Genomic DNA, 25,865 nt, shown 5'->3' on the forward strand with positions numbered 1-25,865 from the left:
TTGTTCAGTAATGGTGCCAGTACTACGAGGAATACACCATTGATTTTCTCCAGCTCAACGGAGTCGCCGGCGTACGGTTACTTCAATCACCAGGGTTTCGATTATTTTCTTTCCCCGGATATTGATCCCGGAATGTTGGAGAAGAATTTGATAAGAAGACCGAAACCACGGTATGATCCGCATCTTCTGTGCTCCTACGTTCACGTGCACACTCATGCACATTAGAACGGAGGAAGAACAAGATACTGCGGGTTACCAGGCAACCGGAGAGTTGCGGTTGAAGACAGAAGTGATCCAAGCAGCCAATGGGAAGGCTGGAATCCGTGCAGTCAATAGGAACCAATGACATTGAGCCATTGTGCTGGAAATACAACAGCGCTGTTCTTCACATAAATTGAATCCTTAACAGGATTAGAGGAGTATTGCTCTTGTGTAAGATATTTCCCTGGGTTGTTTAATACTTGAAAAGATCCGGGATTGGAACTCATTTCTTCAGTTTGCAATCTTCCCGTCGGCACGACCCTTGTGTGGGAACACGTTTAATTCTCCTCTAACTCGGTTAAAAAACACGATCACGCCGGCGAACATGTGAGTCGTGTGATGTGCATGTTGCCGTGACAAAACCTCGCTCATCAGCAGATGCAGCCAAGTTCAACCAAGAGGCAGACTTTTTATGGATCAGCTGTTCTCTCGCGATGAGGGCTTCACACTTCATCCATACGTGCAGTGCTTGTGTGGCCTCAGATCCACCAGGAGGTCGGAGGAGGCATGTCGCTGCCGTGCAGCTGTTGCCGGGGAGTACGTGAGGGCCACGCTCCAGAGCGGGATCCACTAGATTTAGCATCGACTCGTGCCTCACGTTTCTCCAGTGGACGACATGAAGGAAGATCTTTGTTATAGGGGATGAAATTTCAGAGTGTAAACACGAGCGTACTCACTCTGCTTTCACAGCAGAACTGTCATTGAAAAGCTGTATTTATGAATTATTCAGCAGTTTGAGGCTATATGGGTCATGTTTTAATAACATATTCATTTTCTGCAGAAGCATTTGAGCGAGATCATTTTTGGAAATCTGCTCAAATTATACATTTTTACCTCCACAAATATATGTGTTTATTTTTTGCCATTTATCTCCATCTTTCAAGAGAAAAAAAAAGTTTTTTTATTCAAATATTCAGAAAATGTTGATAATGGAAAGAATAACTAACAATTTCATGGTCAAACCACTGCTATACAACCTATTTCATCCGTTTATATCAATTATATTTCAAATGCTAAAAAAAGGATAGGGTTACAGTAATACATAAATAATATCAGTGAAAACAGAATTGCATTTTGAGTATAAATAAGCAGCTTTGTTGAGCTTTTAATGGAGATTTCTGATCAGATACGTGTGAAATCTAAAGAAAGTAGATGCAGGTTTGAATGAGCATCTGCTAATGTAGCATTACTCCTTTTATTTCTTCATTAAATGTTTTATAAAATAAGAAATTGATAATATGTTAAGTAAATTAATTAATTTAAATAATATATTTTTGTGGATACTTTATTTATGTATTTAGTCGACCAATCAGGCGGCAGTATCCATGTGTTAAGTAAAGGTTGCATGAGAAAATAAGAGAGTGAAGATCTATGTTAAGATGCTAATTTCCAAATTGATTGGAGAATTTGAATCAAAGTAATATCACTACATTTACTTCACCTTCATAAATGGATACTTTTGGGGCATTTGAAATATAATTGGTCAAAACAATAGACAAATACACTTCAGAACAAGCAACAAACACACAATCCTTTGTGGGTTCAGATAGTTATTCAGAACAACAACAATACTGTGTTATCATATTATTGAATTCAGTTTTTGAGTTTTATAATAAACAGACATACAGAGATAGATAGATGACGTAACCTGCTTGGCAGAGGCATTTAAAGGGACAAACTGTGATAAAATGTGCTGAGAAGAGACAATATAATAACAATATAATATATTGTGATAACATAGAAACAAGGATATTTGTGTAGTATTGTCGAGTACTTGACTCTGGTGTTGCAGGATTTACAGACCATATGGAGTTGAAACTGCATCCACTGTATCCTCCCGTGCTGAGTAATCGCCCTAATTTATGGGTATTATAGGGAGGACGTAATGATGCTGCTGCCATCTTGTGGCCGGAAGTTTAATTGCAACACAAAAATGAAAAAAATGCTGTAAATATGTTAATTGTAAATAAAATGTACTATTGTTTTATTTTACACACACTTTATTGAACCGTAAAACATAAAACTATGATATAAATAATAAAAAAATTGAAATTTTTGAAAACTGTCTCAAAACCCTAGTTAAAATTGGTCGATTCTAAGTAGGAGCTGCTGATATGTGACGCGCTCCGTCACTTACGTAACTGTCAATATGAACGGAGTACATGTCTCCGCACACCTGCCGCTATAGTTAGAACAAAGCAGACGTGTTGATGTCACTCCACGCTTCACAGCCATCAGCGGCTCCAACGTGGATCAAAAGCGTCAACCAAAATAAATCACTTTATTTCAAGTCTCGAAAGAGGAAAAGTCTGGCAGACGCCTCGTGACCCAGTTCAGTCCTAAAATTAGACGTCAACAATGCAGAATCCACTTCGCCGATGAAACCAAAAACGCTCTCCTGGTCGTTAACGCTTTTAATTTGTTAATTACGGATCGATGTCGCCGCATGTTTCTCACCCACAGACTTCACTGATCGATGCAAGACTCTCCACCGGCCGTTGATCGATCACTTCTGTCAACTTGGGTCACCCGTGAGCCATAAAATATCTTCCTTGACTTGTTAAAACCTGCCTTTTCGCCTCCATTTCTTCCAACACACGGTGCAAACTTTGCACTTAACACCACCCGATGTCAGTTTAACGCCCGGTGAGAGCAGCAGTGAAGCCTCAGAAGAACAAGAGCTCATTGAGAAGCCAAAAAAGAAATAATAAAGAGCCACTTTCTGATTCTATGGTTTCGACTACACACCGACAGGAGCGAACAAAATAAGCTCCCTCAGGTGGTTGAATTTGGAGACAGGTGAGGAATGCAGTCTTTCTCAACACAGGAGTGAGGAAATAAAAAAAAAAACTCCGTATTGGGAAACAAAGACAAATTGCATAACTCAATTCTAGAGTACGCCTTAGTCACAACAGCAGTCAAAAAACACCCTGTTCTTACTTACTTTGACATGAAAATAATGTTGTTATGCAACAAGAAATTGAAACGCGTAGATATTTTACGGCAGAAGTTTAACGGCAATAACAGTTTTTTGAAATAGATAAGTAATAAGACGTATCACCAGTGAGTTGATAACATAAGAAGGATCTTTAGATGATTAATAATATTAATTTAGCAAGAGAAAACAACTTTTCTGTCACATTTGATACATTTATCAGTATAGTATTTCACTATATACGTATATATATCAGCCTTTAATTGTATGTGCTTGAACGATGACCCTTGACCCTAGTATTCCTGTCCTATTTACCATTTTCTTTCTTCCAAAAATCCACCTTTTTGTCCTGAATTCATTTTCTATAAAAATCAAATCTCCACGTGAATCTTTAACAAAAACAAACACTTCAATTTTGATCTTGACTTTTGTTTTCCCTGATCTTTTGTTTAAATTTTTCTGTCCAATTCCGATGCGTGGACTCCAGCCTGCCCACGAGAGGAACGCTAGGATCCTCTCTGATGTGTGAAAGTGAGATAATGGTATCTCAAGACTCCTCGGACACAAAGCAAACACACGCCGTGACAGTGAAAGCGCAAAGTCAGCAGCATTGACCGTCCTATAGGTTTTAAAATCGTGGCTCACCTTCCTTCCGACGGGGATCAATCCAATGGGTTTTTTCGACCAGATCTCTATCCCTCCTTTCTGTCACCTCTGGCTTCTGTCCATCAAGTCTTCTCTCCTCCTGTCCCACACACACTTCTCTCCTCGCCTCCTCAACACCAGCGTTGTGTCTCTCGTCCTCCACCTCTCGCTGCAGATCTCCAGCGCTCACCAACTCCTCCTCTTTCCTCGGCTTGCGGCAGCCAGACTACATCTCTGGATGTCTCTGCCTCGGCTCGCTCGCTCTTTACTCACACACTCCCTCTCTCCCCGGTTTACACCCCCCCCCCCCACCTTCTCTCATCTCGTCGCCATGGAGACGCGGGGCCCGTGCAGCGACATGCTCGTGCTCGCCGTGTGTTTATAGTTGAAGGAGTTACGATCACTCGCTCGTGATTTCCTCTGTAGGTCGTTGATACGTCGCCATCAGAGGAAATGTTTGACATCTTTGATCATCCAGGAAAATGACAGAGATGTAGAATAACGACTCGCCAGATCTACACATGACAGAAAGTTTTTAAGGACATTTAACTTCCTATCAATATTACTTCAAACTCTAGAGTCTAAACATATTATTATAATTTTTGAAAACAACTATTCTCCCCAAATAATTATTCCCGATCAACTTTCACTTAGAAATAATTGCTTTAAATCCCATCAGACTTATAAAACATTCTATTTTGCCTCATGCAGATGAGACTTGTATGCCAACAGTTTATTTTTAAGCTTACTTCTATAATTATCTTATTACTGCTCACTTTCTAGTGCTTCAAATATAGAACAAACACTCTCCATTTCCCTCGTTGAAACTGAAGCAACTGCATCTTTTGTTTTCAAAACAGTGATGAAAGAAAGAATAAAAATAAAATACAAGTTTAACAGAGTAAGCGTTTCTGCCATAATAAGCTCCAAAACCTAATCCATTAGCTATCAGAATATTTAAATAGGTTATTCAATAACCTATTTAAATATTCTGATATATATATATAATATATATAACTCATTTTTATTCTCTTAAAACTATGTCCATTTGTTACTAATTAATATTAGTGCGTCATATTTATAATTTCATATATTAGTAGACACTTTATTTCTCATAAAATGGCTGATTTCTTTCTGAAAATTATATTTATTCAGGAGCTGCTTTAGAAGTCTTTTGCTGACATAGCTGGTATTTACTTTTCCTAGCAATGAGTGAGATGATGTCACGTCAGTATAAGACGGTGCAGGTAGGATTGTAGCTCATAGGTCAGAGTAGATCAAAGAAGATAATGAAGTTTTAAGGTAAATATAAAACTCAATCACGCTGGATCTCAAGCAGGTTAATCCTTCATTAATCAGTCAATTAATGGGCAAAACTGATTAAAAAATATTTTTTAGATCTGGAGAAAAATGGATGGACTTCTGTAGTGGTAAGATAGTTTTGTGTACTTCTTATCTCACTCTTCACACCAGGAATCATGAGTACTTGATGCTCAAGACAGAAAATGTGTGTTGGGAATCGTAAATATAAGTAAAAAAAAATACTTCCTACATAAACCAGCATTGCAGGTATGTGTCCTCCTCACTTCCTGATTTTAGTCATTGTCTCATGGTCTGCCCACATTACATCACCACAAAACGACAAAATGTTTTCACAGAGACACATGTGAAGGCTTTAGTTTAACACCTCGGTGAGGTTTTGCGGCTTTATGTTTTGACAGACTTTGAAACCGGGATCAAACATCAAAGTAACGCCTTTTTTTTTTTTCTTTTTTTTTTTTTACTGCTTCAAGCACATGTCATCCAGTTGCATTTGGTCAGCGGAGCTAAATCACAAATACATCTTTACATTAACTTTAGTTTGTCATTCTTTGTTTGCTTCTCAACCGTTCTCCACGGTACATACAAGAGCCAAGATGTTCGCTCGACTACTCTACACTGGGTTTATAGAGAGGAGAACTCTCTGAAAAAGAAACAGCAGGAAGAAAAAGGTGTTTTCAAGTCGGTCCATTTTGGCTCCAGCTTCCAGTGACTGATGCCTGGTTTGTGAAGCCAACGCACAACTTGTGCGGACAAGAAGAAAAAGAACGCAACCGATTTTTATTAGAGAAAATGTTTTTACTTCTTGAGTCAGTGCAGCATTACTTTTGTGCAGGTTTAGGCAAGAACGGGTGTGGCACATGTCGAAATAAGGTTTACCGAAAACTGCATGAATCTTTGATTTCCATCGAAGTCCTTGCACTTTGAATTCAGTCGAATTGGGTGAATCAGTTTTCAAAGGAAAACCATGTGCTGTAGTAGAACTGCAGAACTAGTTAAGACAACACAGATGATTCACTTCTTAGTTTAAAATTAAAAAATATATATATATTATTTTAATCAGAAAACCTTCTATTTTGTACAAAAACTACCTCAATCCTTTTCAAATGACTTTTATGTATTCCTTCTAAAACATTGATGTTTCAGCTTTTCATTTGGTAGCTGCTGTAGAAGTCTTTCGCTGAGATTCATGTCCTTGTTTTTTACACTTTGTGTTTTGGGGCAAATGATGCGTTTAGTGTCTCTTAATGTGGCGAAGAGGCAAAAGGAAAGTAGAAATGTGTGTCATGTTGGTGAGGGACGAAATTGGAAACTTCCTCGTACGAAACATTAGGTCTGTGGGTTGAGTCTCTTTGTCAGGATGACTCTGGGTTGCTCACTGATGATGTTTACTGGGTATGTACGACTGGGAAGATGTCCTGGGACAGACCCAGGATATGCTCTTATTAGCTTCTAATTAGAGTTGTAGGAAAAGAAAAAAGTTCTTAAATATTGCAATAGGGATTGATGTATCCACATTTACTTTTTAATTATATATACGTGTTGTTGCTTTCAAATCATATTTATCATAGGTATTTTATGGTTTATGTTTCAATAAAGTGTGTGTCAAATAATCAAATAAAATGTTTGTTTTCAATTTACAATGAAATATTCACAGTGTTTGTTCATTTTTGTGTTGCAAGTAAACTTGACGGCAGTAGTCATCAAGTCCTCCGCAGCTAACAGAACCATGAAATGCCACAAGATCCCCAACGAGGACTGAGGACGAGAGGATACAGACGACACCAGCAGATTTTTAAAGCTGATGTTTCGACACATATTTCGGTTTTAAAACAAATGAAAGCAGTTACGACTTCGTCTAGGGTCATGTGGTCTGTAAATACTGCAACACCAGAGTCAAGTACTCGACAACATATCGACAATAAAGTATATCTCGTTCCGACAATGTCACAATATATCGTATCGTTGACCCTGTATCGTGATACTTATGGTATGACCAGATTCTTATCAATACACACCCCTACAACCAATCAACTTATCCAAAAGATTTTGTAGCGATCCTTAAACAATTACACAAAAACCTATTAAGGCTCCACTTGAAGACACAATTCGACAATCTTACTGCAACCTTACTAACCAGCTCCGATATCTGGATCCAGCTTCATGTAGCGTGAGAGCAGAGGTCACACACACTTCCCCTCCTGACACCTCCTACATCCACTCCAGCGCCACAATACAAAGTCCATATGAAGCGGCGAGAATGATATCTGCACACACACTCAAGCACACACTGCGGTCCTGAAGCTAATCCACCCACCGGGACTTTAATATGAGATACTCTACACACACACACACACTCGTCTCTTCACACACTCGGCGTGCGTTCCTCGCTCACATCGCGGCTCGAGCCTCCATTGTGTGTCTCTGCTATATAGGTCCGAGGAATGTTGTTTCTAACTAAGGCAGAAACCATCTGGCGCCCGGGTGCGAGACAAGCTGGCCACTTGGAGAGGCGACAAGAAAGGTGATGTACACATGCAGACACACACAATGTTGGAATGGTGACATAAAAAAATGAGGCTTAACATGCTCTACATCAGAAAAAAATCACATATATTTGGTTTCTATGGTAACAAGGGCCGTCATAGCAACCGAGTATAAGCAGAGAGAAAAAAACACAAACTATTCTGAATGTCCTCAATTTATTTTGGACCTTCGTTCACCGTCATAGAGTTAGTCACAGCGCACTGCCAACTTGTGCGCCTTTCCTGAAAGTGCTTGTTTTATAACAGAGGGGAATGTAGAAGCAAGTCAGACCTTGTACTTGAATCACACACCCGCACACACACACACACACCTACACAGAGAACACACATGCCTTCACATGAGTGAGTTGATGGAAACCGCAGCAGCAGAGACTTTTAAACGGACTGAACATCGTCCCGTCTCCAGGCAGGTTTCTGCCATCGATCCTCGGACCGGCTCATTAGCACATAAATAGATATTTACCTTGAGATCTGGACGGATGGATCTCAAACATTGAGACAGCACGCATTTGATGTAAATTGGAATCCATTTGCACAAGACACAAACGAAGATAGTTCTATTCTATTGTCCAAGGTACTTCTGATGTACAGTCTTTGAAGTAAGAGCCAGAATATAAATGTTGTTAGAAATGATCAGAAGCTCTTGGTTTCCTTCTCTAAAAGCCTCAAATTCCAGTTCACTGCAAAGATTGCATTAAAAATAATTAAAAAATAAGTATTTCTAATCTGTTCTTTCTTCGTTTCCAAACAATTTCAATATGTTTTTAAGCAGTGAAAAGGGTAAAGTAAGCCGCTTAAATGTTTTCTAGCAATGCATGCTTGTGACAGGGATGTAATAGTTATTATTATTTATTATAACAAGTGTTTGTACATTTATTTTTGGTCAAGCCTTTTTAATGCCTTAATGTTGTTTAAAAAACACGTTTTTCTTTATTCAAAAGGATGGGAGCTTACAAAAAACACGTAAGCATTTGTGTTGTACCCTTTATAAACTTGAAAAACAACTATTTTGATCTTTTGAAGTTTCAATCCTTATTTTAGGTGAAAGTCACGTAAATTAAATTGATATTACATTAACGCAGGTTGCTTCACTTGCATGAGAACAAATGGGAAGATTCTGCCATTAAACATATAAATCTGAATCGCATTCAATGTCATACTTATCAAGCATTAATGCTGTTCTCAACATAAAGATATTTTTTTTGGTCTATTTGAAACATTTTTTTCCTACCCAGTAACTACGTCTGTGAAGTACGTTCTCAGCGGCAGAGCCAGCTCACTCCAGAGATACAACACTGCCACCGCGTGGACAAACAGCTGAAGTGCTGGAGATAAAAAAGCCGGTGGTTCAGATAATGATTAAAATAACAGCCAGAGATCTACGAGCCATGACTGATAAATCAAACCATTGATCTCAGAAGTGATGAATGGTTTTTAATCAAGTCATTAAGATAATAACTGTTACTCTGCTGGGCGATCTTAAACGATAATTGACAAATAAATAAAGATAATTATCTAATTACCAATGACAATTTTGTTGAATTGTTTAGTAGAAGTGAATAATCTAGATAAATCACTAGCACTGAAGTAAAAGATAGAACATTTGACTGGGTGAGACAATCTTTAATAATAATAAATATACTGTAATCTATTTTATCTTTTTACTTAAGACCCTAAACGCACTATTATCTCATAATCATGGACTTGAATAACCATTAATGTTTCAAAGGTAACCCTTTAAGATCCTGTATCTTGATGAATGGAAATAGAAAAAACAAATGAGTTAAGTTTTTGTTTATTGTATTTAGACACGTTCGATGTTCACTAATAAAAAAAGAAAATTAACTTAATCAATTCGATTTCAGATTATATGGAAAAAGAGAATCTTAAGATTTTTTAAATCAAAAAACCGAAGCACAGCAATCTTTTCTATGATCTTAAACTTTGTTACAGAGAACCATCTGTTGAAAAGTAAAAGTGAAAATGTAAAATAGTAAAGGTTAAATATATTGAAAATAAAAAAAAACTCCATGAGCTCCATTTTTTCCCGAGTCAAACATACTTGTATTTAGAGCCTTTCATTATTTCCATATACATTTTTTTTTGTTGTGTCAACATTAATTGAAAGAAATAAAGGCCTAAATTTTCATACTTGTGTGTTTTGTACAAAGTTCTATTTTGATTTGTATTTAATAAAACAAAATAACAATTATATACTGGATTTTGCTAATATTTAAAGGGATATTTAAAATGTGTAATGTCCTTACACAGCCTTTCATCTTTTATTCAACATTTTACTTCTAAAAAAAAAGAGTTTGTTTTCACTAAGATTTAATTTGAAAACAAATTGTATTTTTCTGTCGCTTAAAAACATTTTCCAAGCTGCTTATGCAAAAGACAAGAAAATGTATTACTTTTATCACGTTCATTCACTGAACCTTGCACGGACAGTGGGGGGTCAGATTCCCCGTCAACCCTGTGAGCGACGCACACTGCAGGGAGTTGGAATTATCTACACAATACAAATGTGACTTTATTCCCTCAGCAGCAGGGAACAGTTGAAGGTGTGTGTGTGAACACAAACACACACACACACACACACGCTTGAATTCTCCGGTTATGTGAGGCGCCGACAGAGCTCACAGCTCCTTCACGACAACATCTGTCGGCCACATCTGACGCTCACTAGAACCGGCGAGTCCAATTTAAAAAGTAGCCTTTTCACCTCGACCCACCATCTGCTCGCTGCTCCACCTGCAGCACCGTCGCTGTCCTTCGCTGCACACACACTTCTTTGAGTCTCTATTTCCCCCGAGACAACTTCAGTGAACTGCTGCAGTCTGCTGGTCCGTTACCCCCTTCCAACACCCACCACCAAGACAGCTACACACAGCCACACACACGCGCACACGCACACACGCACGCACACACACACACACACACACACACACACACACACACACACACACACACACACACACACACACACACGACCACAGAACCAGGAGGGAAGTGATGGAGCAAGACTTCCATCAGTGATGCACTTCATGACGACTGCAAACAGTCATTTTGTGACAGAACGATGGACATGTTGGTCGACAGGAAGGTCGTCTGGTGTATGACCTGCTATTATTTCAGTGGTACTAAAAAAAAAAACATTTTCTTCTATGGTTGCCTTCGATATGACTTTGTTTTTTTTTTTCAAAAACTGTAAACGTTGAAGTCCTGTTCATGAAATTGAAGTTTTAATAAACATAAAATGAAGACCAGTTAGTATTTATTTAAATGGTGAGACGTTACTTTAGAAAAGTTAAAGTTTTGAAAATAAAATAATGCAGAGTCATTCTATGAAACCTGGTCAATTGCATGAGCTGGAAAAAATGTTTCAGAATCTGTTTAAAAGTGCTGTATTTTGTGGTGCAGTGGATTTCTTTATTTATTTTTTTACTTTTTCTTTTGTTTTGTTTTCCATTTTGAAGGAGAAAAAGAGAGTTTGTGTTGAAAAAAACTAAGTAAAAGTAAAATGTCACTTGAATTTGATAAGAAAATGTTTTGGACGTAGCATTTATAAACATACAAAAACTAAAATGATCAAAACTATGAATCTATGTACTGTAAGTATATATTAAAAAAATGTAATGACGCAATATGATATATATCTACATTTCTACTTAAGAAAACAGAAAAATCTAAACATTTAACCAAAACTTCTTGCATTTCATACATAAGAGTATGTCCTTAATACTGTGAATACTTTTTTTTACCTTTTTGATTCAAATATAATTACTTGTGTACAAAACCTTAACCCAGCAGTTCACATTGCACCCCGTAACGCATGTTTAATTAACACACACGCACGATGACAAGATGCTAATTCCTAAATACTGAAAAGTTGTATCTGTCCTTCTGGATGAAGATATACGTGCTTTTATTTTGAAATTCTAAATGAGATAACTCCATTGTTTACATTAAAAGTGTGGCTTCATGTTCTGGCTATTACATTTGAGACATTGTGAAGAGCAGTTCAAAGAGAAGGTTATACTTGCTAGCTGGTGGATGAGAGAACTAGCTGCTCAGCTCACACACCAGCATTGATCTGAAGTGATTCAGTTCCAGGTTCTGATCATTGATCCACCGCTGTGATCGGTCACCAGATGGGATCAGGTCCCTCCCATGATCGGACGATGACGGCTCCGTTACATCCCATAATGCAATCATACTTCACACTTGCTCTTCACGCATATTGCATCCACAACCACGCACGCGGGCTCAAGAGCACGTGGGCGGTATCCCCAATACTGTGAAACATCTTGCGTCCCACATGCTTATGTAACTCCCTCTCTGCCTCCCCCGGCTCATCACTCTTCTTCCATTCTCTCTCTCTCTCTCTCTCTCTCCTTCACTCCAACAATCACTTCTGAACATCAGCCTGAGACGAGTCCATCCTCCACTCAAGCGTTCTCACGTGCATCAGCTTCCACCAGAACCGAGATGGAAGTGTCAGACACAGCTCTTTAAAAAAAACTCTTTTCCGCACGGATCATTGTGACTCTTGAGATCCTGGTTCTGTCTGCTGTTCTGAAAAGAAGGAACTTTTGACTCGAGCTCTGACGCCTCAGATGACGGGAACTCAATCACTGAAGGTGAAAACTGAGGCCCGGCGTCAACATGACGCTCCCCTGTGACTGCGGCTCTGCTGAGGAGATTGTTACTCCGCTGATCCTGGATCTGCTTCAGAAGCTGCTGGCGCAGCAGAAAAGGCAACAATTCCACTTTATGAGCATTCAGCAGCGGCGATACATAAACCAATGATTTTTAATGAAAACAAGTGTATGATTACTAGCAAATACACAATTATAGAGGAGCGTGTCGAGGGAGATGAACAACTCACAGATGAGAGACACTGTTAAGGTTTTTGTTCCACACAAAACTTTCAATAAAACAGCACATTTTCTAAACCTTTGGCAACAATCAGGGATGTTTGATAAGTTTATGCAAGTTTATCAGGGCAATCTGAATATTGAAAGGTTGAATTAATTACGAAATAAAAGGTTAATTTATTAAGTAAAATGTTTTTTGAGTATTTTATTATTTAGTAACTTGTATATTGAATGGTTGCATTAGTTTATTATTTAATAATTACTTTTAATTATTCATATATTGAAAGGTTTGTTTTGCTTTAAAACATTTTTTATTAAAAAATGTATGTATTTTCAAAATTAATTAATTTTACACATATAGTTTTATTATTTCAATTCCAATTACTACAAAATAAAAAATATTAATTCAAAACTTTCAAATTTTAAGGCTTCGAAATTCAATATAAAAACAAATTGCCATTTTTGTATTTGTATTTAAATAAATATTGAATTTATAAAAATATTTTTAACAACAAATAATTCAATATTAGTACTTGTATGTCAAATGCTATGACTGTTGTTAGGGGCCGTCAAAAAAAGACGTTTGGAAGAGAAGCTGCCACCATGCAGGAAGTAGTTTAGGTTTTGCTACAAAAAATATTTAACCTTTTTTTTCTTCCATTTAAAAAAAATAAATATATATATTCTAGAATTTAGACAACGTGCTGAAATTGTAACAGACTTTTCTTGTGTTCTGTCAGTAATATTTTGGGGCTAAATGGTGCCCGGATGGCGAAAACTGTTTCAGTGAATGTATAAATTTGTGCTACTTGTGTTAAACTTCAGGTGAGGGTCAGAGTCACATCAAAAAACCTCATCGTGGTCAATAAAGATGTTGGTAAAACTGATCTTCAGCTTCTTTCATTCACCAAAAAAAGGAGAGGAAAAGACGTGGGTGCTGTAGATGTGAGTGGTTTCAACAGATCCGTGTTGCCAACAGAAATACAAGGAAGTAGCTTCTTCACAACCTTCATCACACTCGTGTTCTTCGCTCGGACAATAGAGGTTTGTTTTCAACACTGAAGAGATTCTGTGACTGAAGTCGACTCACGTTGATGAGCTCGATCTCCCAGATCTTCTTCACCAGCTCCATGGACGTGTAGCCGTTGATGAGGAAGGACTTGGTGTAGTCGCCCAGCTCCAGGGACTCCAGCCACTCGGCCACCGACGTGGGGTTGTTGCCGTCGTAGCCGATGGGGCGCACCTGAGGAGAAGGAGGTCCATGTGAGCCGAGTCAATGAGGGATCGTACATTTTTGTTTGACGAGAATTGACTTCACTTCCTCCCTCAACTCAGGTTCGACTACACTAGGGTGAATGAGCACCACACTAATACACAAACACACACACACACACACACACACACACACACACACACACACAGATACTAACACACACAAGGTCACACACACTGAAACCCACTGCAACATGCACACACACAAGTCCACACATATGCATGCACACACACACAACCAAAGACAAACAAGTGCAAACAGATGCGCACAATGAGACCCAGACACTCGTGCACATAGGAGCACACTCAGACATATGCACACTCACACAAGCGCACACAAATACACACACACACACTGAGACCCACATGCACAGAAGTAGACACTTAGATTTATGCACGCACACACACAGTGGCACACAAGCAAAGACACACACCTGTACAAATATGCACACACACTGAGACCAACATGCACATGTATAGACACACACAATCAGACATATGCACACACAAAGACACACAAGCAATAACACACAAAGAGCCACACATACATGTACAGAAACACACACTCTCAGACATATGCACACATACATACATGCACAAACTAAGACACGCAAGTTTATGCAGATACACACACACATACACAATGTTGTGGGCATGCACATGCAGACACATTCTGCAAATACACAAACGTACAAAGGAATACAGGAAAATAACTACACACACGCGCAAACACATTCTATGCTAACACACAGGTGCTTGCATACAAACACACAGAGGAACACACACAAATATGCACATCAAAATGTATTTATGTAAATACACACAAACACGCACAAATCATTACACAAAAGTAACACAGATAAACACACTTGTTTGAAACAAACACACTCGCACACATTTACACAATTGCAGGTGCACGTGTACACACTACACACACGCCCACCAGCACATATGCACACCGGTATCTAAACGTGACCAGACGCACACACACTGGCGTGCGCACACACACACACACACACTTCTTATTCTCTGGACACTGGTTGTTGTGCTCACTCGTGAAACTTGTGCGTCTGTGATGAGAGGGTGACATAATGAGAAGAACAGCCTGAATCACTTCCGAGAGTCTGACAAGTTCTTCCAAACGTGTGGAAGTCGTGGAGCTTCACTTGTACGAGCGACGAGGAAGAGAGTTCGTTCTGTTCTGCGCTTGATTACATTAATATTGTAATTTCACTGCCTTATTTTTCTGGAACGATCCGAGCGCGTGCTTCGACCGTTTCCATATTCATGTATGCTAAACATTCAGCATCGCAGCAGTGCAGCAGAAACCTGGAGAATTCTGCGTGACCCCCGACTGAACGCTCCTCTGCAGCACCATGTTGCCGCGAACACCTGCAGTGACCAGGTCAGTCTCGCGCTGAGGCTGCACCGCGACATCCGCTTGTCCCTTCACACCTTCTGCATCAATGTTATTCAATGCACGCAGAGCCTCTGGTTCAACCAAATATTCAACCTTTATTCATATTAATAATTGATGAATAAATAAATCAAGAAATGCATTTTAAAATACACCCCCCCCCCTCTTTTCTAGGGGCGTTTAAAAATAAGATGTTTTAACGTTAATACAACAGCACTGTTTTATGTATTTTTTACTATCGTTCTTTTATAGTTCACAGTTCATTTACATGTATTTAATTTATTTAATTGTTGTTGTTTTTTATACATAGAATTTAAATGCAAATATTCATGGTGTTTGTTCATTTTTGTGTTGCAATTAAACTAGCGGCCGCTAGATGGCAGCAGGCATTACGTCCTCCGCAGCAAAAGGAAATCCTGCGAAATTCCGGTGATGACTGAGGACGAGAGGAAACAGTTGTCTCCAGAAGCTTTTAAAGATGATGTTTGGAAATATTTATACGACTTTGTCAAGAGTAATTTGGTCTGTACTCGACAATACTAAAAATATTTCCTTGTTACTACAGTATCACGATATATCGTATACTTGTCTATGTAACTTGATATGTGTCGTATCACCAGAATCTAGGCAATACACACACTTAATATGTATATGTTTTATTTAAAACAATGCATTTCTTTATTTCTTTTATCTTTTTATTCAGATAAATCACATTTTTTTAGTGAAAAATAATAATAATAAGTTTTTCTTTTTGCTACTTATTTAATGGTTGAACATTTTCCTCCATCAATCCAGGTTTTCCCAGCATGCATCTGTCTTTCGTTAGAATAACTCGAAAAGTAAAGAACGTATTTTCATGAATGTTTCTGGAAACGTTCATACTAGAACCAGAAACATGTTAAAGTACATTACTTTCTTGATGAATGTTTAGGAGTTAAAATAAATGATAACTTATATGTATTAAGAAGCCGATATCCAGAAGGAACTCCTGCTATAAAGTAGGAAACATCAGTTGCTTAAAAAGCCATTGAATCACAAAATGAAAAGGGTTTTATTTCCGACTTTAAACAGTGTTTAAAAGAAATCGTTAACATAAACGTGATATCCGCAAAGTCGGAGGGAAAGTGCAGACTTTAGGAGAATAAAGATTCGAAACCTTTTCAGGTCGGAGCTCTTCCGCTGAAGTTGGGCTCTGCAGTCGCACACCTTTGATCTCAGGCTCATACATATTTCCTCCATAAGTGTTTTTCCTCAGAGGCTCTGAAGGATTCTTAGACGTCATTCATCTTATTCTTCTTAGAATCTTTGCTCACAAGTGTTTAAGGCTGAAGATGGACGTCTCTTTAACCGATTCGTTAACGTACTTTGTTTTTATTCATCATCATCATCATCATCCGAAACTGACAGATCATTTCAGATCCAACGTACCCAGAATTCATTAGTGAAATGTCACTCTCTCTCTCCGTGTGCGTGGACGAGTCTTCTTTCACACCAAAATGTCAATTTGAAGAATTAGGTTTGGACAAAAGTTTCTTTGGTAAAAAACCCCTGAATTCCCAAAGAACTCCTCTGCATCCTGTGTTCATCCGCCTCGAGAGGAACGCTGCCTCCCACAGAGAGAAAAATGCCACAGAGCCGAACAGATGGAACGATTAAGCCTTCGTTTTTCAAAAGAGATCTAACAAGCATCACTGCAGGAGGAGATGAGAAAACTCGCTTTAAACACTCAAATACTTTTAACTTGCTTATACTTTTATTTTTTAAAACTTTAACCTGTTATTATCTTATTTCCCACATTTACATTTTTGTTTACAAACAGCTATTCAAATTGTTTTATTCATATTCTTTCTGCAAATTAATTTAACATTTTTTTGGTGAATATTTTTGCCATTGACAATCTAGAACAGGTGTGTCCAAACTTCAGTGATACACAAGTTTTAGGAATTCTTCAGGAAAAGCTAATTGAGGAATAAACATTAAACCATCAGTTTAATTTAATATGTAGATTTGTAGATTTTTAAATTAAATGACTATATTCTATTATTTGACATTATCTTGAATTGGTTTAAATTCATATGGACTAACTTTTCTTAATGCATAAATTAGGTGCTTCCATGGCAGCGATGAAAGCGGAGGTGAAACACTGACCCTGGGTAGCAGCCGTATGGCCTGCAGGAGGCGCTGTCTGTGGGCCGAGTTGAGTATCCCAATTTCCAGTAGATCCTGGTCCTCGACAACATTGCTGCCCTGCAGAGGAAAGACACAAACAAATGAGTTTTTGTGCAACAAATGTATCGTGACTTGCAGACGCTGATATAAAAAAACGAGCTTTAACCTTGAACGAGTGAACCTCAGATTATGACGGATCGTGGAGGGGGTGCTGAGGCAGCAGGGGGCTGGTAATGATGGCTTTTTAATCCGAGAATTAATTTTCCCAGATGAACTGGATTGAATTAATCTGGTATCTAGTTTTACGATCCGGTTTCTTCATTTTTAAAGACCACTAGATGGCACTCTCTGCTTTAAAGTCTTTTGCTCATTCAGTGAAACCTGGCATCATTTCCAAAGAGAGCGCCATCTAGTGGCCTTTCGAAACAAAGACACTGTATCATGAAACAGCATGAAACAGCTGATACTGTATCAATGCATCACTAGACTAGACCGACTCCCAACACTGTTATTGGCAAGTAAAAGTACATGCCTTGTATACTTTGAACTACACTTACAATTTTGAAGAACCTCATTTTGAATGAAAAAAATTTTTTTTTTTAAAGTTCAACTAATGTGTTGATTTATGTGTGTCTTAAATAGATGTTGTACTCATCAGTATGTGTCTCTTTGTACAAAACTCTTTTAATAAATATATTTATATTAGAAAATGTGCCCCGCCCACTGGAAAAACTTGTTTTTCTGGAGATTAAATCTTGTTCACCATAACCACACCCATTCTGCTGTGATTGATCAAGAATTAAGGTTTGTCGCTGCGCATCATCAGTCCCGGAGGTCTCCACCTCCAAGGGACTCGTTATATAAACAAAGCGAGGAGGAGGAGTGAAGCAATAATTACGTCATAATGGACTCCGCTCTCGTAACCTCACAGGAGAGAACTTTATAAAGTAATAAGTTCAAAACATGGTCGTGATGAGAGACTTACTGCATCTTGGAGAGAAAGACTTCAACATTTATAACATGTGAGTGAGTCAGGAGGGTTAGAGTTTTCACACTAGTTGACCTTTAAGCAGTTTAAGTATTTAAAAAATAATTTCGCATCTCATTTGTTTCTATTAGCATTTCTTTATTTTGCCATTTAGACTTTTCACATTAACAAGAGTGATGAGACACACATCTTATAATGACTGTGTGTGTGTATGTGTGTGTGAGGTTGTCTGTACGTGATTGTGCGTGTTTTCTGTGTGCGTGCATTTGTATGTGTGTTGTGTTTAAATGTGTATAAGTGAGATTGTGTGTGTTTGAGATTGTGAGTATGTTCGTACGTCAATGTGTGTACGTGTGAGATTGTATCTATGAGCATGCATGCATTTAAGATCATCAGTAAGCATACGTCTGTGAATGTGTGTGAGATTGTGTGTAGGTGTGTATTTGTACGCAAGATTGTTTTCGTGTGTGCATGCATGCGTGTGTATGTGAATGTGTGCGATTGTGTGCTAGGGTCACCGTTGTGTTCATAGGCTCTTATCTATGACATATATTAATGTTATTATTGTTCATCGCGAGTGTTTTCTAAGGGTACGAGAAAGGAGGCGTGGCCTGGGCAACAACTACACACAGGTGTTAAGAGAAACATTGTATTTCCGCTGAAAACAATTGAATATTTACAAAATTCTGCAACTTCAACAATGTGTGTCACTCATCATCGTAGCTCCACCTTTAATAAAACAGTAGACTGAAAACTGCAGAGAGCCATCAGTCATCGGCCTCTGGAGACTGAGGAGGAAGACGTCCGGAATCTTGTGCAGATAATTAGACTCAAGAAGGAGGAGGAATGTGAGAAATATGACATTTCTGTAGACGGCAGCAGACGTGAACACGGCCCGACAGAATAAGAAATAATCACCCCGGACCAGGGCACGAGAAAAAAGAAGCAGGGATGTGATCTGCCAGGAGGACTTAACCACACGGAAGGTCACGATGTAGACTTGAATTATTCACAATTAAGGTTCAAGACGTTTCTCTGACCTTTTCGACGTCACATGGATATAAATAGCATCAATTAAGATTCTTTCTTTCATCTCATACGAATCAAAATTGTAATTTGACGCATGCGATCCTTAAAAAAAGATGAAGCTTCTAACAAACTTTCTCACAGCACTGTTATCTTGCGTCTCCATCCGCGCAGGCCTACAGGTTAATTCATCTCAAGACTGTCGAGATGTTCTGAACACAGGGAGAACAAAAAGTCTTGCAAACTCAATTAATAAAATTTTAAAACAAAGTTGTGTCCGGACAAACGTTTGACAAGAGGATGTTATATAAGAGGATCAGTATAACTTTTTATATTTAAAAACAATGTTATTTAATGTACCTTTTGTATCACATTTAGTCTGTAATGTTTCTAAAATAATTGTAATGTAAAATAATTTGACAAAGCCTGAAATTTGGTGGAATTTAGTGAAGCTTATCTGGTTTTAGATATTTAGTTACATTTATTGATAAACGCTTTTGTGGGCCATGGAAAACAACATGACGGGCTACGTGAATTTAAACCATGTCAACATCCACAACAATAAACATGGTCCACGACTGATAACGCCATAAAGCTATAACAACTCTGGAGGCAAATCGATGAAGTTTAAATAAAGTTATTCAGCTTTAAATGAAACATAATTTTTTCTTCTAAGCAGGAAGCACTTGTATAAAGCAAAAGAGAGTTTGTGAACTTGATAGGACTTGAGCTCCCAGAGGAACACTGGAACATCGCAATCAAATCACATTTGACATTTTTATTGGCAATAAAAGAAACAATACATCGGTAAATGCGATTTTCTCTGCTTGAGAGGCTACTTCCTGTTTGAGCTTGAATCGCATCCAGTGATCTATGTGTTTGGTTGTCAATAAAAATGTCTTGTTTGGTGGATAAATGTGGATTTAGAATCTAATGCGGGTACCATGTCCAAGTTTAGCTTCACTGTTTGTAATCTTGTGCATTCTCACTATTTAAATGTATAAATATAACGATTGACGATAAGTTATTTATCAGCATGTTAAAGACAAATAAATAATAAATTCTGCCTCAATTATAAGTGGTTTTAATGAGAATATGAATGGAAAAACTGTATTAAAATTAAACATACACCATGATTCTTGGTCCAAAATAATCATAAACTTGCATTAATTGTGAGAATAAAAGTATTATTAGTACCAGAGTACTCTTATTTATTAAGTAATATTTATGTTAATACATTTTATTATCCTTTTCAGGCTACATGGCACTATGCTAGCAATGTAATATTTCTTTGAATTTGAAAAAACAAAAAGTCTAGATAAGACTTCACTTCTTCCATCATGTTGCATGAAGAAGTGAAAAACCTGACGCGACAAGTCTCCGTCTCATTCTATTTTATGGCCTCACCAAAGGTCGCTCCAGTCTCCCGGGACACTCCGGCTACACTCTTTGATTTGAAAATGAAATAAACGTTTCTATGGAGCAGTGACACCCGTGCAGGGATTACGACGTCTCCGGCCCTCGAGTGCTCCTTCCGAAGGATTCTCAGCCGAGTGAGGATCAGTGGCTCCTTCAGGACGAGTGCGGATCCACGACGGACTCCAGGCTCATTAACAGCGAGAGCAGCAGTCGACCACGGCGTAACAAAGCAGAGTAATGAGGCGCTGACTCAGCAACATGAGGCGGGGATTCAACAGATGATGATGAGTGAACGCTCCCAGTTGGAGTCATAATGGAAACAGATGCTTTTTTTTTTTTTCAATTTTAATGGGTTCAAAAAGCTAGTGAGGTGAGATTTTGGCAATCATGAACACACTCATCGCTCATCAAAAGTTGTGGGTTGATATTTTTTACTTATTTCAATTTAAACACAACAGACTGAGATTACCTTATTTTACAAGCACAATATCTTGTTTTTTAGAGCTCTCAATTTTAGAAGAAATAAAGTTACATATCCCTTTTTTTAATAATGTTCTTAGCTCCATGTTTTCATCCAGAGAGGTGAAATTGATTTAACTCTTCTTGTGTTTGTTCAATACACACACACTCGTACTCTAACCTGCTCTACACGCTGCCTTCCCCGGCGTCTCTGCAAAGGTCATACGAGACACAAGTGCTCATTTTACTCCACAATCCTCTATAATTCATTACTTTCCTACCTATATATTTATTACAAAAGCGTATATTCTCAAGATGGATATGAACAAAGATTATCACCAAGGGAACTAGTTAGCGCTACAGGGGGAGCACTTTCAATTTTTTATTGCCGGATGCGAAGGTGGAAAAAAGCATAAAAATATTGTACTCCAAGGACCATAAATCTGACGAATTTTACTTAAGTGGTATTTGATAAACTAGTTAAAAAATTCAGCTTAAGTAAAAGCTTTTGTTTTTAATCGCTATCTCAGTCTCGTCTTTCTCTCGACTGTCTATTGGTCTACACTTCCTATAGTCCTGGTCTCGTCCTGGTCTTGACTGTCTATAGTCCTGGTCTCGTCTTTCTCTAAACTGTCTATTGGTCTTGACCGTCTATAGTCCTGGTCTTGTCTTTGTCTTGACTCTCTATTGGTCTTGACTGTCTATAGTCCTGGTCTTGACTGTCTATAGTCCTTTTCTCGTCCTGGTCTTGACTGTCTATAGTTCTGGTCTCGTCTTGGTCTCAATAGTCTATAGTCCTGGTCTAGACTCTATAGTCCTGTTCTCGTCTTGGTCTTGACTGTCTATAGTCCTGATCTCGTCTCTGTCTAGTCCTGGTCCCGTCTTGGTCTTGACTGTCTATAGTCCTGGTCTTGTCTTTGTCTTGACTGTCTATAGTCCTGGTCTTGTCTTTGCCTTGACTGTCTATTGGTCTTGACCGTCTTTAGTCCTGGTCTTGTCTTGGTCTTGACTGTCTATAGACCTGATCTCGTCTCTGTCTATAGTCCTGGTCTCGTCTTGGTCTTGACTGTCTATAGTCCTGTTCTCTTCTGTCTATAGTCCTGGTCTAGTATTGGTCTTGACTGTCTATAGTCCTGGTCTTGTCTTTGCCTTGACTGTCTATTGGTCTTGAATGTCTTTAGTCCTGGTCTTGTCTTGGTCTCGACTGTCTATAGTCCTGTTCGCGTCTCTGTCTATAGACCTGATCTCGTCTCTGTCTATAGTCCTGGTCTCGTCTTGGTCTTGACTGTCTATAGTCCTGTTCTCCTCTGTCTATAGTCCTGGTCTCGTATTGGTCTTGATTGTCTATAGTCCTGGTCTTGTCTTTGCCTTGACTGTCTATAGTCCTGGTCTTGTCTTTGCCTTGACTGTCTATTGGTCTTGACTGTCTATAGTCCTGGTCTTGTCTTTGCCTTGACTGTCTATAGTCCTGGTCTTGTCTTTGCCTTGACTGTCTATTGGTCTTGACTGTCTATAGTCCTGGTCTTGTCTTTGCCTTGACTGTCTATAGTCCTGGTCTTGTCTTTGCCTTGGCTGTCTATTGGTCTTGACTGTCTATAGTCCTGGTCTCGTATTGGTCTTGACTGTCTATAGTCCTGGTCTTGTCTTTGCCTTGACTGTCTATAGTCCTGGTCTTGTCTTTGCCTTGACTGTCTATTGGTCTTGACTGTCTATAGTCCTGGTCTAGTATTGGTCTTGACTGTCTATAGTCCTGGTCTTGTCTTTGCCTTGGCTGTCTATTGGTCTTGACTGTCTATAGTCCTGGTCTCGTATTGGTCTTGACTGTCTATAGTCCTGGTCTTGTCTTTGCCTTGACTGTCTATAGTCCTGGTCTTGTCTTTGCCTTGACTCTCTATTGGTCTTGACTGTCTATAGTCCTGGTCTCGTCTTGGTCTTGACTGTCTATAGTCCTGATCTCGTCTCTGTCTATAGTCCTGGTCCCACCTTGGTGTTGACTGTCCATAGTCCTGGTCTTGTCTTTGCCTTGACTGTCTATTGGTCTTGACTGTCTATAGTCCTGGTCTCGTTTTGGTCTTGACTGTCTATAGTCCTGTTCTCGTCTCCGTCTATAGTCCTGGTCTTGTCTTTGTCTTGACTGTCTATAGTCCTGGTCTTGTCTTTGCCTTGACTGTCTATTGGTTTCGACTGTCTATAGTCCTGGTCTCCAGACCAGGGCACGAGAAAAAAGAATGTGATCTGCCAGAAGGACTTAACGACATGGAAGGTCACGATGTAGAGTTGAATTATTCACAATTAAGGTTCAAGACATTTCTCTGACCATCTGTGATATTGATATTCAATAAAAAAAATGTGCAATTATATCAATACTTGGGTGCATAATACATGCAAAATACATGACGTCAGGTTAGCAAAAGTGTTGGTAAAGCGTGTGTTTATTATTGTGTGTTTATCATTTACGTTACATTGACGTTGAGTGTCGATTGTGGTCTGGTCGGTGGCCCACATAAATAATGGCCGTTTCGTCATTAGCTGAGGTTTTCACACTTAAGATTTTGAAGTTAAAATAATTATAACTTAAAAAAATATATTTAAAAAAGAATTTAAAAAAAGTCAAAAGTTAAGTTAAAACAAAATTGTATGTGTTCAAATGTCTTAGAGGAAACTATTCAGACAGAAAATAACTTCTTCTTCATCATTAAAAATCACCTTCACCGATCGTCAAATCACCCCTGAACTCGACTCAAACTAGTAAAAGAGTCTCAACATTCACTCTCAGGTAATCCTGAGCTCGTGTGTGATTGGACATTGATCGATGTGTCCCGCGGGCATCAGAAAGGACTGAAGGATCATTATGTTCTTAACCTGAGAAACGGGTGAAAGTCTAATGTGAGGTCACCTTGAGTCTGGTGGAGACGACGGAGGGTTGTTGTTGTTGTGATAGGCCTGAGATAATTGAATAGATTCTTGTAAGTACAGCTCAGTTGCAGCGATGTCTGCCATACTGATGAGGTCACCACGGATGTGGTTGTAAGCGCAGGTACGCTGTCCTCTGGGAAATTGACCTCCATGTCAGCAAGACAACCGTACAAACAAGTCTAACGCTATTACAGCTCGAGTCATCGGCGTGTGTCTTCTGCTTCTTTAACGATGAACAATAATTCAAGGTTGAAAACTTTATTTTTAACCCACTATACCTTGTTGCATAGAAGGCTAAAATATATTAAATCTGATGTCATCTGTTTATACTGCCTGAAAGGTGTTTTATTTTTTTAAAAGACCAGATTTTCTTTAAACTAAAATTATTTATGACAAGTAAACTTTATGACTTGTTTTGGTAAAAAAAAAAAACCCTAAAAAACAGGTGAAAATGAGTCAAAAACAAACTCCATGCGAGACCATCCAGTGTTATGATGGGGCGTATACTTCATGCACATAGTATAATGTTGTTGTTTTTTACCAGCCATTAAATAGTTTCATTTATTTTTGATGTTTTTATCTGAAAATGTTCCTGGGGCCAAATAAGATCCGTTTTTTTTAATGCAAGACATTACAAATACAAAACTAGATTGTTTACGTGTTATATGGTATAAATAGCGACCAGGTCGAATCATACATTTTTTTTGTTCGGATTATCACTTAAATTGTGTGACGCCTCAACATCTCGACGACAAAAGAACTTCATACATGTCAGCCAGATAATGTGTCTCACACTGAAGATGCTACTTCTTTCAAGAGTTTTCATTTATTGTCAGTTTAAAAAAAAGTATTTTTCGAGACAAATAAAGAGCTTATTCTAACAAATGAAACTGAGGACGGCAAAGGGCATGAGTGGGCGATACAGCCTAAAAAAAAAAATCGAATAACCAATTTATTAACTTTTCACATATTAAAAAAAAACAATAAATACACATGAGCTTGGTTTTTATTTTAGACAAAAACTGTAACACTCATTTCCCTCCTGGAATTAAAATTGTTATCTTAAAAAAAACCCATAATTTTTACATTTAACAAATACATCCACAAATAATTATCCCATTAATGAAATAAAAAATAAACTTGAATTAATCAATTTGACTGATATATATCATCCAGGCCTAGCGCAGCGATACAACCTTGTTGGGTGAGAAGTTCAAAAAGGAACTAATGTTTGGAGCTGTGGCTGATCAGAAGGAATTGCTTATTAGCCTTAAAGGGAAAATTAAATTGTTAAAAATTCTTCTGCCTCTGGGTAAACTGTGCAGGACTTAATGTTCTCATCTCGCTGATAATAAGTTAACACCCCAACCACAAGTGTTCTTTTTAAGTAGTGTCCTTGATAAGAGGTTGATAAGAGAAGTTAAAATCAAAACTTCAGGTGTTTTCTCCGAGAACTTCCTGCAGCACTCAAGGCCGGCGCGCCTGCACACCAACACTGATGTAATATCTGTTAACAGCGTCTTCATTTTTGCAGCAGCAACCAGAATTCCCAAGGTCTGAACGCATTCTTCTTGCTGTTGTCACGAACAACACAACAAATCTTATTCAAGCG

At 38.4% G+C, this 25,865-nt stretch overlaps 1 protein-coding gene across 3 annotated transcripts in view; it reads right to left on the bottom strand.

Annotated features, from left to right (window-relative positions):
• anks1b (ankyrin repeat and sterile alpha motif domain containing 1B) overlaps nt 1–25,865 on the bottom strand; it is a 186,727-nt gene that overhangs the window by 27,770 nt on the left and 133,092 nt on the right. For all 3 annotated transcript variants that reach the window (XM_087787324.1, XM_087787323.1, XM_087787322.1), the window contains exons 18-19: nt 17,425–17,523; nt 13,678–13,830 (exon numbers count right to left, since the gene is read on the bottom strand). In XM_087787324.1, coding sequence (XP_087643450.1) covers nt 13,678–13,830; nt 17,425–17,523 — 252 coding nt within the window. The remainder of the gene's footprint in view (nt 1–13,677; nt 13,831–17,424; nt 17,524–25,865) is intronic.

This window comes from Callionymus lyra, chromosome 3 (genome assembly GCF_982586985.1).
Source record: "Callionymus lyra chromosome 3, fCalLyr1.hap1.1, whole genome shotgun sequence".
Taxonomy (NCBI): Eukaryota; Metazoa; Chordata; class Actinopteri; order Syngnathiformes; family Callionymidae; genus Callionymus; species Callionymus lyra.